This window comes from Protomyctophum parallelum (assembly GCF_964188405.1).
Source record: "Protomyctophum parallelum genome assembly, chromosome: 21".
Taxonomy (NCBI): Eukaryota; Metazoa; Chordata; class Actinopteri; order Myctophiformes; family Myctophidae; genus Protomyctophum; species Protomyctophum parallelum.
Window position 1 is genome coordinate 7,829,934 of NC_139713.1, and position 14,946 is coordinate 7,844,879.

The 14,946-nt window shown below is 43.2% G+C and overlaps 2 protein-coding genes across 2 annotated transcripts; both read left to right on the plus strand.

Annotated features, from left to right (window-relative positions):
* Positions 1-189: 189 nt before the first annotated feature.
* Positions 190-14,571, plus strand: dck (deoxycytidine kinase). The gene is made up of 7 exons (XM_083794072.1): positions 190-369; positions 958-1,073; positions 4,160-4,353; positions 5,032-5,179; positions 11,829-11,944; positions 12,912-13,011; positions 14,346-14,571. Exons 1-7 carry the CDS (start codon positions 276-278, stop codon positions 14,370-14,372), a joined length of 795 nt encoding a protein of 264 aa, XP_083650198.1. The 5' UTR covers positions 190-275; the 3' UTR covers positions 14,373-14,571.
* On the plus strand, positions 6,728-10,012 carry LOC310879576 (exportin-7-like; the record flags this gene model as incomplete). The annotated part of the gene is made up of 1 exon (XM_083794351.1): positions 6,728-10,012. One exon carries the CDS (start codon positions 6,728-6,730, stop codon positions 10,010-10,012), a length of 3,285 nt encoding a protein of 1,094 aa, XP_083650477.1.
* Positions 14,572-14,946: the final 375 nt, after the last annotated feature.

The following is a 14,946-nucleotide window of genomic DNA, read 5'->3' on the forward strand; positions in this document are numbered from 1 at the left end:
CGTCTGGAAAATAGCAGATCTACAAGCTCACAGCGCGTCGCGTTGTGACGCGCTGTGAGCTTGTAGATCTGCTATTTTCGGCATGGGACGCGCCACCAGGCGCAACTTCCGAGGCGGAGCCATCATGCAGAGCTGCGTCAATGACAGCAGCTGCCGCCAAAGTTCAACATTCGCGCTTTGTGTGTTGTCAGTTAGTGTGTGTATACAGTACTGATACTGTATTGTCACCACTGTAATAAACTGTTTTACTTAAAGAGACTTGATCGTTGATAGAAATGACTCCAACACCCCCCAAGAAAACGTGTCCAAGTCCCCTGGAAGACGGCACGGAGAAACGAATAAAGCGCATTTCCATCGAGGGAAACATTGGTAAGTTTTCAATCATTTAATAATAGTAATTATTAATAGCCACATTTATACTTAATAATCGCATGTATGTCGACGTTGCTCGCGGCAGATAGGGCCTATACAAGCGATGTGACATTGGCATTCTTTCTTGTGTTACTATACTGTTCAACTGTTGTTAGTATAATTGTGTGTGTGTGTGTGTGTGTGTGTGTGTGTGTGTGTGTGTGTGTGTGTGTGTGTGTGTGTGTGTGTGTGTGTGTGTGTGTGTTTTTTTTAAATGTGTTGGAAAAAGTCAAATTAAAACAAATTCACCTGGACAAACAACAAATTGGCTTTCCATGTATCTTTTTAGTAGGCCTACGTTTTCTACATGATTATTTTTTCGTTATTACGAGATTGTGTGAGTGAGTAGTAGGCTTTATAAAATATATAACGAAAAAACAACAGCAGTAGCCTAGTAGTTCTGGACCTTCTCATCGCTGTCTGCCCCACTAATGCCCAGGAAAATATATCATACAGAACATAATGAGTATATGCTATTCTGTGAAACCTAAATATGGTTAAATGTAATCAACGTCCTGTCCTGTCCACTCCTCTTCCTCATATCAGCGGCGGGCAAGTCCACGTTCGTGCGCCTCTTGGAACAGCAGAGCTGTGACTGGGAGGTAGTACCGGAACCCATCGCTAGGTGGTGCAATGTCCAAACACAGCACAGTGAATTTGAGGTAGGTTATTGGTTGGTTGGTTGGTTGGTTGATTGATTGATGGAATACTGTATTAACAGTTTGCAGATTGTACATACTATGGTTTACAGCCCTAGGGGCTTAACCCCACAATATAAAAAAGTAAAAGGCATATTAAAATCGTACTCAAGTAAAAAAAAAAACAATAAAAAAAACAATGTCCAGCTGCTTTGATAGCTTGAATAGCCTATTTTTTATTAGATGACAAATGGGCCTACTTAATATTGTAACAATAATAAAAATCGGCAAAGTAACTTTCAACCACACAATATTTGAATGTGAACTGTTCCACCACTGCCTTCATCATCTAACTTCACTCTGTAGCACTCAGTGATGGGATGTGGCTTTTAAAGGTATATTCAGTGATTTCACTTAATTAAAATATCACTTATTTCTTTGTTTTGTTGTGATAATCCTCCCTACTATGGAGTGTGCTGGCCATATAAGGAGTTCCTCCCTGTCCCCAGTTAACCCCTGGGGGTCAAAAAACCTTAGGTTTCGTTTTTTGAGTGAAATCACTGAATATACCTTTAATTGAATGATTGATTGATTGATTCATGTTGCCATGCCTGCCTCCTTGTTGTTGTGAACACAGATTTAGGCCAGATGGGAACCCAATTTGGTATGATTTAGTTTTAGTCTGAGACCCCAACCCATAGAGATTTGTATCATTATGATTTGGCCCAGAAATGTGTCTGTTGGTAGAAAGGGCATTCTGGTCAAAATATTCATTCGTTCACTAATTGTATTTAGTTGTATAACAATGGTGAAGATTAACTATATCAATCCCTTCACTGGGGACCCCCTGGACATTCCCCCACCCCTCCCCACTCAGACAGGGCCCCTGGGGTGTGGGGACCCTTCCCCACTCAGACAGGGCCCCTGGCCCCTGGGGATTCCACATTGAGAACCAGTGGCTTAACCCAATGGCGGAATTTGATCAGATTATCTTTCTTGTTTCTTTTTATCCTTTTAGCCTCACTGTATAATCGTACCACTGTACTACTGTATTTGCAAACGGTTAATAAAGTATTCAATCAATCAATCAATCAATCTTGAAACTGCTGCTAGAATGGAATTGGTCAGTCAGCAATCCCTTGTGGAATGAACTATCTTCTCCCATTCTGGAACAAACTTCCCATTGCAAGTAGAAGTGCAGACTCACTCCCCGTCTTCCATCGTAGATTGGTAATCTGAGGACTCACCTCTTCGGACTCCACTTTAGCCCGCACTTGCCCTAGCCTTGATGGCCTTGCAGGCTTATGCAATGGTTAAATTCTAATTCATATAGTGTGTTATGTAGACAGATGGCAGGTTTATTTGTTGACTAAAGGATGCTATATATACACCCTTTTAGTTTGTATAGTTTCAATGTACAGATTAATATTAGTTTTTTAAACAGTGTAATGAAAAGAATAATAATAATTTGCAATGGTTTATGCAATACCGATGATAAGTTCTTATAGTTTACCTATGATCCTAGATGCCTATTTCTACGCATTTGAGGTATTATTACCTCATGTTTACGTTGCTTGCTTGTACGTAAATCGCTCTGGATTAAGAGTCATTTTGAATGAAATCCCTTCCTGCCGTGCCTTACAAGGTTTCACCCAAATTACTTAAGGAGCCAGAAGAGTCAGTGGGATTCATAATACATAAAGCCAAGGCAGGGAGATTGTGTCTTCAAACTGCATATATAGCATACAGCTGCCATCTGTCCACATGGACCTCCAAGGCACCACCACCACCACCACCACCACCCAGGGCGCCTCGGGCTAGGATTACACACCCTAAGCAACAGATGGTCCATCCCGGACAGATGAACAGATATATCAGTCTTGTGGGGCAACATCCCTGTCGATTCCCCGACACTCAGTCATTCAGTCAGCACTGCAGCAGTCATTTATTACTGCATTATGATGACAAACGTATAAATCTGTCTTGTCTTTCAAATACAATATGGTATTTGAAGCTGTTTGGCTCAAACTCCTTTATGGGTCGGCATGCAGTGGGTCAGGGGTAGAGTGGCCGGTTAGAGCAGCCGGAAGGGAACGGCATGGTCGGTGTCGAAGTGTCCTTGAGCAAGACGCTGAACCCCTAATTGCTCCCGATGTGCAGGTTGGTGCCTTGCATGGTTTCCTCCGCCGTCTGTTTATGAATGTGTGTGTGAATATAATGGACTATATCTATGTAAAGCGCCTTGGATAACAGTGCTATATAAATGCACCATTTACCATTCATGGTTCTGTGACTCTGAGGGCCCCTATATCATTTGACGTTCGCCCAGTGCAATGTTGTTGCGCAAAAATACTGCTTATGACTGAGCGCAGGCCGCGTCCTCTCCCCAACAACACTCACGTTCAAATGGAGGTGGCAGTTCAGCAGCAGGCCCTGAGAATTAAAACAAAAATGGGTGGCCACCGTGGCCTAATGCATATTAAATTGGGGACCCTTGAAATAAAAAAAGGTTGGCAATCACTTTAACTTTTGTTTATTTTTAATACGTTTTTAGTTCATTTTTGGATGAAATGCACAGGTACAGGGCAGGCATACAAAGAAAATGCACACAAAACATAATTCAAATTCTTTGCCAACTGCAATCAGTGGCTTGCCCCTTGCCTAGATAACACTACTAAATCTTATTCAGCTTGTGATGTATAAAACATCATTGTGTTATATTTAAGCAATAGAACACATGAGTTATAGGGCTGTATTTTGCTTGTCTTAAGTACCAGGTCTTATTACCTAACTTGAGTAAACTAAAGACCTGGAGGTGTGATCAATGCCATTTGGCTATTCTGAGTGGCCAAAGAGCATTGATCACGCCTCCAGGTCTTTAGTTTACTCAAGTTAGGTAATAAGACCTGGTACTTAAGACACGCAAAATACAGCCCATAGTGTGTAATATAATAGTACACAACATCACAGAGTGTGTTATGGACTCTACAGCATGAACTTTAGTGTTCTGTTGTTTCATATTGTGGCGTTAATTCCGTTTTCTATTTAGGTGAAACTTTTTGTTCTATTTGTTTAACTTTTGACCGTCTTCCATCTGTCACACGGTATAGGAGTTGACCACATCCCAGAAGAGTGGAGGGAATGTCTTGCAGATGATGTATGAGAAGCCAGAGAGATGGGCTTATACGTTCCAGACCTACGCCTGCATGAGTCGGGTCCGAGCCCAGATCAAGTCCAACAACGGGAAACTCCGAGAGGCTCAGAACCCTGTGCAGTTCTTTGAGCGCTCCATCTACAGTGACAGGTACAGTACTGTATAGGTGCAGTGTCACCAGAACAGAACCAAATGAAACCAGAATCCTACACGATAGAATCCTCAGCTATACGGGCCTGTCGGAGCTGAGTGGGTATATAGAGTAATATCTGGTAATTGGAAGGTCACCGGGTTGACCCTCGACTCACCCAATCTATGTGTCGATGATGTGTCCCGGAGCAAAACCGGGGACTGGCCCATTCTGACCTGAGATCAGATTCATACGAGGTTTCCGCCGGACACACACTGGTCTGATGAACCCATTCTGACCTGAGATCAGATTCTAAAAATGTCAGTCGTTCTTCGATTTTTCAAAAAATAGCAGACCTACAAGCTCGTATCGCGCCACTCGGTGGCGCGATATGAGCTTGTAGATCTGCTATTTTTAAATAGCTAAAGCATAACATGATGCCAACACCAAAATGGGTGCCCGGTCAGAATGGGCTAGGGTAGACAATTCTCCCTTTGCCGTTTAATTTAATTTTGAGTGTCCAAATGCAAAGGTCAATTTGGTTACTTTTGTACACTCTCAGAGTTACAGAAAGATCAATGAACACTGGGGATTTTACTGTATACACTTTTTTTTATTTTTAAACTTAAAACCTGATCTGTGCTAATTGTGCCTCCCACCTCCGTCCCCTGCATTATCATCCTCATCCTACTGTATAGGTACGTCTTTGCAGCCAACCTCTATGAGAGCGAGTGTCTGAACGAGACAGAGTGGTCCATTTATCAGGACTGGCACGGCTGGCTCCACAGCCAGTTCGGCAAGCAGATCCAGCTGGATGGCATCGTTTACCTCCGAGCTGCACCCGAGGTATTACAACTAGAGCTGGGACTCGATTAAAAAAATTAATCTAATTAATCAGAGGCTTTGCAATTCATTAATCTAGATTAATCGCATTTTAATCGCATATCAATATTCAACCCGAACAGCGAGAAACCTTTTTTTTTAAATGTTTTTTGGTATCCCAGTGAATCAACGAATAGTGACTACAGGATACCACTCATTTTCAACATTTTGCTGTCATTAATATACCTGTTGTGGAAATAATAATAAAAAGTCACCCCATTCTGTGTTGCCTAGAACTGGAGGTCTGAAAAAAAATTAGTAACAGTAACAAGTACATCTCAGTGACATCACAAAGCTGTACTTACTTCATATTGTTACTGTTTTTTGTCAGACCTCCAGTTCTAGGCAACACAAAATGGGGTGACTTTTTATTATTTCCAGTTTTCAGTACTATAGAAAAGCGCCCAGTGAGAAACGTTCCGCTGTGAAAAAAAAGGTGCGATTAATTTATCTGTAGTTAATCGCGATTAATTTTTCTGTAGTTAATTAATCTAAATTAATCGCAATTAGTCCCGGCCCTAATTACAACGCTTGTTAAATATCACTGCTTCTTGAAGTGGTGTGTACACTCAGAGTTACAGTTACATTCAATTTGTACACTTTCAGAGCAATGGGGGGGGCCCTTGAAATGAAAATGGTTTGAGAACCACTGTGTTATATGTAGGCCTACTGCACTAGAGTGCGCGAGAGTTAAATATGATTTGATTCGTTTTTTATATGAAATTAAACCAGCAGGTTACAGCTGTTCAAGGATAAACACAACTAAGTCTTAAGACTTATGTCCATTGTGGTTCCTCTCACAAGCAGCACACTTTATTATTAAAGAAATGGCAGTAACATACATAAAAATAAAATACCACCCGTGTGTGTGAAGTGATGGGCGCTCTTATCATCTTACATCATCCATTCATTGTCAATGGGAATTTGTGTGGGACAAACGTAGCCGATTTGCTCGTCCACATATGACGTAAATTATCTTAATGTTAATGAACTTAATGTTTGTGTAAGATGAAAATCTACTAGCGGCCCCCAAAAACCACACATCATGTGAAGTGAGGGGCGCCTGGTAATGTTTGTTTAACCCATTCTGACCTGAGATCAGATTCATACGAGGTTTCAACTGGACACACACTGGTCTGATTAACCCATTCTGACCTGAGATCAGATTCTAAAAATGTCAGTCGTTCTTCGATTTTTCAAAAATAGCAGACCTACAAGCTCGTATCGCGCCACTCGGTGGCGCGATATGAGCTTGTAGATCTGCTATTTTTCAATAGCTAAAGCATAACATGATGCCGACACCAAAATGGGTGCCCGGTCAGAATGGGTTAAAGTTGTCTGTCTCTCGATATGCCCAAATATAGAGATGGTTGACATCATAGTACTGATGTCATAAACTAGCCTCCAAATACTCACAAACAGGCACTGTATAGTAAAATGAAAATGAAAGGAATTGCAGTTAATCTAAGACGATAGCGCTGCAGAGTGAAAGGCTGCATGCAATGGAGCAAAATGGAAGAACCGGGCCTTGCTCAGCTGGAGATGCTATGCTGGCAGCTATACGAGTCTACCGACACGACTGTCCGGCACCAGGCGGAGAAAGCGTTGGCGGAATTCACCAACAGCCCCGATTGTCTGAGCAAATGTCTGCTACTGCTAGAGAGAGGCACCTCGGCCTATCCTCAGCTGCTCGCTGCCACCTGTCTGTCTAAACTCGTGTGCAGAACTAGCAATCCTCTGCCCCTTGAACAGCGCATGGACATCCGGAACTATGTGCTGAACTATCTGGCGGGGCGGCCGAAGTTACCCGCCTCTGTCACCCAAGCCCTCATCCAGCTGTACGCCCGCATCACCAAGCTCGGCTGGTTCGACTGTCGTCAGAAGGACGACTATGTCTTCAGGAATGTCATTGCCGACGTGACGCGCTTCTTGCAGGACAGCGTGGAGCACTGCATCCTGGGAGTCACCATCCTCTGCCAGCTGACCGACGAGATCGATCGCTTTGACAAGACACAGCATACGCTGAAAGAGCACAGGACGATAGCCGTGTCATTTAGAGACGCGTCGCTTTTGGACATTTTCAATTTGTCCTGCAATTTGCTGAAACAGGCGTCGGGGAAGAACCTTAATCTGAACCCCGAGTCTCAGCATGCACTGCTGATGCAGTTGTTGAAGCTGAGCCACAGCTGCCTCAGTTATGATTTCATAGGAAACTTGTATGTGGATTCGGAGCGCTTGGATGGTAAATTCCACAGCGTGCAGATCCCGAGCGTCTGGAAATCGGCATTCCTCGATTCCTCCACCCTAGACCTCTTTTTCAACTTGTATCATTCCACCCCTCCGTCCCTCTCCCCATTGGTGCTGTCATGTCTCGTTCAGATAGTCTCATTTCGGAGGAATCTATTCAGCAGAGAAGAAGGGGAAAAGTTCCTTTCACAGTTAGTGGAGGGAGTTAAGAGAATATTAGAAAACCCCCAGTGTCTGCCAGACCCTGATAATTACCATCAGTTTTGTCGGCTTCTGTCGCAGCTGAAGAGCAACTACCAGCTGGATGACCTGGTAACGGTAAATAACTACCCTGAAGTAATACGCCTCGTAGCCAACTTTACGGTCAGCGGTCTGCAGCACTCAGAGTTTGCACCCAACAGCGTTCACTACCTGCTAGATCTCTGGCAGCGCCTGGTTACGAACCTTCTCCACGTCAAAGACTTCCCGCGTCCACACCTCCTGGACACGTACACGCCCGTGGTCACCAAGGCCTACATCACGTCGCGTCTCGACTCGGTCCACAGGATCCTGAGAGACAACCTCGAGGATCCTCTGGACGACGCCGCCGTCGTTCAAGAACAGATGGAGCAGTTCTCCACCATAGGGAGATATTGTTACGCGGGGACCTGGACGTTGCTGATTCAACTCTTCGACCAGTCGGCTCAGAAGTATCAAGAGCTGCTGCAGTCGAGAACCTCCAACCAGGCAGACATCACCGTTCAGGAGGGTTGGCTGACATGGTTGGTATATATGATCGGAGCCGTGATCGGAGGACGGACTGCGTTCAGCAGTAATGAGGAAACGGACGCCATGGACGGAGAGCTTGCATGTCGCGTGCTCCAGTTGATGAATCTGACAGACTCTCGGTTGGCACAGGCTGGGAACGAGAGGCTCGAGCTGGCCATGCTCAGCTTCTGTGAGCAGTTGAGAAACATCTACATAAATAATCAGGTGCCTAATAAATCCAACCTTTACACGCGGCTATCGGAGGTTCTCGGAATTAATGATCAGAGCATGGTACTTAATGTCTTCATTGGGAAAATCACCACCAATCTGAAATTCTGGGGCCATTCCGAAGCAGCCACATCCAAGACACTTCAGCTACTCCATGCCCTCTCTATAGGGCCCACCAACAGTGTGAGAGAGCTGGCAAAGCTCGATGCTGTGCAGTTCATGTTGAATAACCATGCAAGTGAGAACTTCTCGATCCTCGACAGCCAGTCTAATCTTAGCGACATGCGCTGTCGAACCACTTTCTACACTGCACTTGGACGCCTGGTCATGGTTAACCTAGGTGAGGACGAGAACCAGTTTGAACAGTTCATGCTGCCGCTCACAACCGTGTTTGAATCTGTGGCTCGGATGCTCGCCACCAACCAGCTGGAAGCCAAGAGGGCTTTGGTGGGGCTAGTCCGTGACTTGAGAGGCATTGCCATTGCCTTCACTGGTAAGAACAGCTTCATGATGCTCTTTGACTGGATCTATCCAGCCTACATGCCCGTCCTGCAGCGGGCCATAGAGTTCTGGTGGCACGACCCAGAATGCACCACGCCTGTCCTCAAACTCATGGCAGAGCTCGTTCACAACAAGTTCCAAAGGCTCCAGTTTGGCGTCTCCTCGCCCAACGGGATCCTGCTGTTCAGAGAAATTAGCAAGACGGTCACCACGTACGGGAACCGTATCCTGACCTCGGGGGAGGTACCTAAGGAGCAGGTGTACGCGCTGAAGCTGAAGGGAGTGAGCGTGTGTTTCACCATGCTCAAGGCTGCCCTCGGCGGCAACTACGTCAGCTTCGGAGCGCTCCGTTTCTACCGCGACGATGCTCTCGAGAACGCGCTGCAGACCTTCGTCAAACTGTTTCTGTCCATTCCGCACAGCGACATACTGGAGTATCCCAAGCTCAGCCAGGCATTCTATGCTTTGCTGGAAGTGGTGACTCAGGACCACATGTACTTTGTCGCCGGTCTGGAGTCGCATGCTTTGATTTACATCATGACCTCCATATCGGAAGGGCTTACCGTGATGATGCCCAGCGTGGAAGCCACCACCACCATGACGATGGTGTCGTTAGCGAGCTGCTCCAGTCTGAATCACATCGTAACCTACTTGTTCTGCTTGTTCTCACGCTCTGCCATGAAGAAACGGCCCGCTCCCATGGCGGAAACGGACATCCGCTTCCTACACGTCATGCAGCAGCAAACTGAGATGCTGAAGCAGATGCTCCCCATGGTTCTGAACTTCGTCGTCGTGGACACCTGCCGGAACCGGGACGTTTGGGCCATATCCAGGCCTCTGCTGGGGCTGATCCTGCTTAATGAGGCGTATTTCGAAGACTTGAGGTACAGCATTGTGAACAGCCAGCCTCCGGAGAAGCAGCAACTGATGCTCTTGTGCTTTGAGAATCTCATGAGGGGAATAGAACGCAACCTGCTAACGAGGAATCAGGACAGGTTCACCCAGAACGTGGGCGTATTTGTGCAGGAAGTACAAAAAATCAAGACGTCTATTATGAAACCCCTTCTGTTATAGAGAGGATATATATAGGTTTGTAACAACGTCAGTGAGCTGACACTCCCCAAAGCGCTCTTAACCCTGACTCGTACTATGAGGAAATTCCGATCTACAAGCTCACGACGCATCGCGGATGCGATGCGTTCTGAGCTTGCCCCGTCGCGACACGTCATGTAACAAAGTATAAATTAGGAATTTTCCGTTAGTGCACCCAGAGTGTCCCCTTCTCCCTATACCTCCATCGTTTCTGCACCCCCGTGTGGGGACTGGGGGTGCACCCTGGCTCCACCTTCCCACTTTTAAATGGGACCCTTTCTTATCTTAACCTGCATGCTCAGCAGCCAATTGTGGACATCGATAAATAGATGAATGAACCATTATGGCATAATAGAAAGGATTGACAGCATGAAGAACTTCTTAAAGGTTCAACACAAAATTCCTTGACAATACGCGTTGAGGTACTGTTCTACTAGTGTACGTTTTCATCCTGCTGCTCTATGTTGAAGGTCAGACCATGTATCCCACACATCCTCCTAATCACTGATAACGTAACTCTTAGACATATCCATTATATTTGACTTTACAGACTGTACGTTTGGCGATAGGTGTATATTCATTCATATATTCACTCATTCAGAGATGCAGTGCCCATATCTTCAGAGCAGTATTTTATTCTATCGTTTTATTTATATTTGTGACTGAGGGCCGCTAGCCACTCCTATATACAGGTTTAATGATTGTTTTTAGTTCAATATTTGTTTTAGAAACGCCATTGACAACGAAGAGAGGTTTAATGTTTGTTTTTAGTTCAATGTTTGTTTTAAAGACGCCATTGACAATGAAGGAAAAATGTATGTCATCTTGTCCCCCTAACACGAACATTACATCCCATTAGTTAACAATAAAGAGAATTTAATGTTTGTTTTGACACCGTTTGTTTTACATCATCCATAACATCACCTAATCGTAGCATGATAAGAGCGCCCCTCACTTCACACGGGTGTGATTTTTCTTAGCATGTGACTAAGTTAATTTAGCAGAATCCCACAACTTTTTGTTCACGAGTTGTTCTGTAGTTTATTTTTGATGAATGCTTTCCGGGTTTGTGTGAACACAAACATTGGCTTGTGATTGGCTGATCACCCCATAGCCATGATTTGATTGGCTGAGCAAAAAGTACATATTGAAGATAAAAATGAAGTGATTGGCTGGAATCACATTTTGTGATGATTTGTTTGGCTGAGCACGGAATGTGATTTATGATGATGTATGACGATAAGAGCGCCCCTCACTTCACACGAGTGTGATTTGTATTATTATTTCAAAGGGGGCTGTCTGTGTCTGTGTGTTTGTCCACAGCTAATCTCACATTGTGCGTGCACACTCACTGATACACATTTTTATTCATGTTTTTTATTGAGGGGCGCTAGACCCTCCTATGACCAGCTTTCCGGCTTAGAGTAAACACAAACATTGAAGATAAAAGTGAGGACGCAAATTGTGATTGGCCAGAATGAGATGATTTATGATGACGTGTGATGATAAGACCGCCCCTCACTTAACGGGATGTTCTATACTTTTTTAAACATTTGGGACTCGGTTATCTACAGTATTAGAGAACGTTAAGTTATATGATACCTAATACAAATATTAGATACGTCAAAAACTACTGACGTCTGAGATTACTCCATTTCTTGCTATTATATTTATTTACTCTTACCTTCTGTGTTTCATTCTCTCTGCTGCTACATGTACGTATAACACCTGGGTTTCCCTTTCAGGCTTCAATGTGTTTTTCTCACTCATTGTTCCTTTTGTTTGTTGTGTGTTTTAGAAATGTTTGCATAGGTTGCACACCCGAGGCAGAGAAGAAGAACAAGACATTCCTCTGGAGTACTTGGAAAAGCTCCACTTTAAGCATGAGAGCTGGCTACAGCACAAGACCATGCGGTAAGAAATGCACTCACAATCACCCTAGTTTTTCCACAGAGTTGAATGACTAATTAAATGCATGTACTACATAGTACTATACGTATCTCCAATGTCCAATACTTGTACCTCTACTAAACTACATCTCGGATCCAAATGTGACCCACCTTGGCTGAGGGGCTGCCATTGGAGCTTTGGTCATTTTCGTTTTTTTCATGTCATGCTGCTGGTTCACAAATATTGTACTTATTACTTAATACTCTATTTATTTGAAAACTTTAGTTACTATAGTTACTTTGTAGATTCTGATCATTATTACAAAACATACATTACTCACTTGACATCCGTTTTCAAATGTACATTTCGTCCATTCGAAAATAGCCGATCTACAAGCTCAACATTCCTGCAAAAATGCACAGTTCTCCAATGTCTCTCGCAATGTCAGACAGTGCGTCGTCGGTACCATATACAGTTATATATAAACGAAACGGATGGAACCAGGTCGAGTATTTTTGTTTTAGCAGATTTCTTATGTAAAGCTTGGGAAAAAAAGGCAGAATGTTTAGTTTGTTTGTGTGAAAGGGAGTTTTATTTTATTTCAATATTGAAGCAATGATTTGTATGGTGTGTCCTAAAGTCCATGTGGGCTGGGCACCTCTGGTGCATGACACAAATAAAGAATCTATCTGAAAAAGTACAAAGAAAAGGGAAATTATTATTATGTTTGTGAATTGTGATACATAAGACCTACTACCAGTGCCAAATCTGAGGCTTCAAACCGGTAAGACAACTACGAGATTAAAATAGGTTTCCTGACACTGTGTCTTTGTCTCTTCGAGGGGTTCTTAGAAATGAACAAGGAAATTAAGGAAACACATTATTTCTTTGGCTTTCTTGTGACTTCCTTTAAATGCTCAATTGCTTAAGGAAACGATGATAGCAAAAGAAGCATTGTTGTTTAATGTTTAATTCCACCTCTGACCCACAGCATGGAGTTCCAGTATCTAAACAGTCTGCCAATCCTGACAATGGATGTGGATGACGACTTTAAAGGGAACACGGCCAAGTGTGCCGACATGATTGAGAAGGTGAGAGAATATTAACATTGAAATTAATCAAATATATATATATTGTATATTGATTTTAGAAAAGCAAATGGTTAATTATGTCTTTGAAAATTGTGTTGAAATAGTACATACAGTATATTGTAAGTTGTAAGTATAGGACAATAGTAAACCATTTTGGTGCGGGAACCCCTTTTGGTGTTGGCATTATGTTATGCTTTAGCTATTGAAAAATAGCAGATCTACAAGCTCATAGCGCTATTTTAGAAAATTCGAAGAACGACTGACATAGAAACATAGCTTCAAGACATTTTTTGAATCTGATCTCAGGTCAAAATGGGTTAAAAGTCCTGCTGAATAGATGAATACTGATACATTTGTCCAATGGACAATTATTCTATCAAGTGTTTGGTGTTTTTAATATGTTTATATGTGTATGGAAATACATCCATTTGTAACTCATTTTCCCATTTGTAAATGACGGGCGGTCCACAGCTAAATGAGTCGTTTGGAGCTAACGGGATCCTTACAGTTCTGTAACTCTGAGAGTATACACATGGAACCAAATGGACCCCTGCAGGTGGTTCCATTTGTATAAAATTAAAAGATAAAGGATTTTGCAATGTGTAGGGCTTGTTTAATTGCCCCTACTAGCCTTTCTTTACCTTAGCATACAGTAGATAGCCACACACAGGTTTGACCTCTGTAGGCTGAGGTGTTGCTTGTGTAGCAGTTTGGTGTTGAATAAACACAAGAGTTCTCATGGCAGCTCAACTCCCATTTGACTAGTCATTAGCAAGGAAGCAAACTGTCGCTGTCGGGTGGAAAAACCATGTATACGTCCAAAACAACCCTTACTTATTAGTTAGCTACGGGGGCGGCGGTGGCTCAGGGGTAGAGTGCCTGGATGGTAACCGTAAGGTTGCCAGTTCGAACCCGGGCTCCCCCAGAGTTACTGTCGAAGTGTCCTTGAGCAAGACACTGAACCCCTAATTGCTCCCGATGTGCTAGTTGGTGCCTTGCATGGTTTCCGCTGCCATCGGTGTGAGAATGGGTGAATGTAATGCACAATCTCTGTAAAGCGCCTTGGATAAAGGCGCTATATAAATGCACCATTTACCATTTACCATTTAGCTACAATCTTCTGGAAATTATTTGACAACATATTAGCATATGTAGTCAGAATGGAAGATCAATTAACGGTTGGATTTTGAAACCATTTAGTTTCATAAACATGTAGCTATTTTGTACTCGGATGTCAAATATGTTGCGACAATAACTAACTCTAACTAACTGATTTTATTTTTCCAAAAAATTGTAGATCTGATAATTGTCGATTTATTGCTTTATTTCTCCAGGTGAAGGAGTTCTTAAGCAAGTTGTGAATAAACCACATGCGATGACAATCAATCATTTTTGGAGAAGACAAAGGAGGACGACGTGGAATTAATTTACTTTTTATTAGTGTTATCATATGTTTCACTTTGATTGTTTATATTATTATCGGCAGTGTTTGTTTTTATTTTAAAACCTGATTTAAAAACCATGATTCGGTTGTTGTTGCTGCAACAGCACTACGCGTGAAACGCAACATACAGTACAGTACAGTACATACAGCTACAGTATGAGTAGAACAACAGCGGTTCCCAATCTGTGGGCCGGGGCCCCACTGGTGGGCCGTGAAGATATTGCAAGTGGGTCGCCTAATAAACTGGCCAAAGATTAACATTTTATTGATATTATAACATTAACCCATTCTGGGCGGGAACCCCTTTAGGTGTTTTAAGCATTATGTTATACTTTAGCTATTGAAAGAAAATTATCTACAAGCTCATAGCACGGCACCGAGTGCTGCGCTACGAGCTTGTAGATCTGCTATTTTTGTGGTGCAAATCTTTGAATATATATATTCTTTCAGAGCAAACGCTTTTAACCCAAATCTTTGCTTCTGGGAGGGTC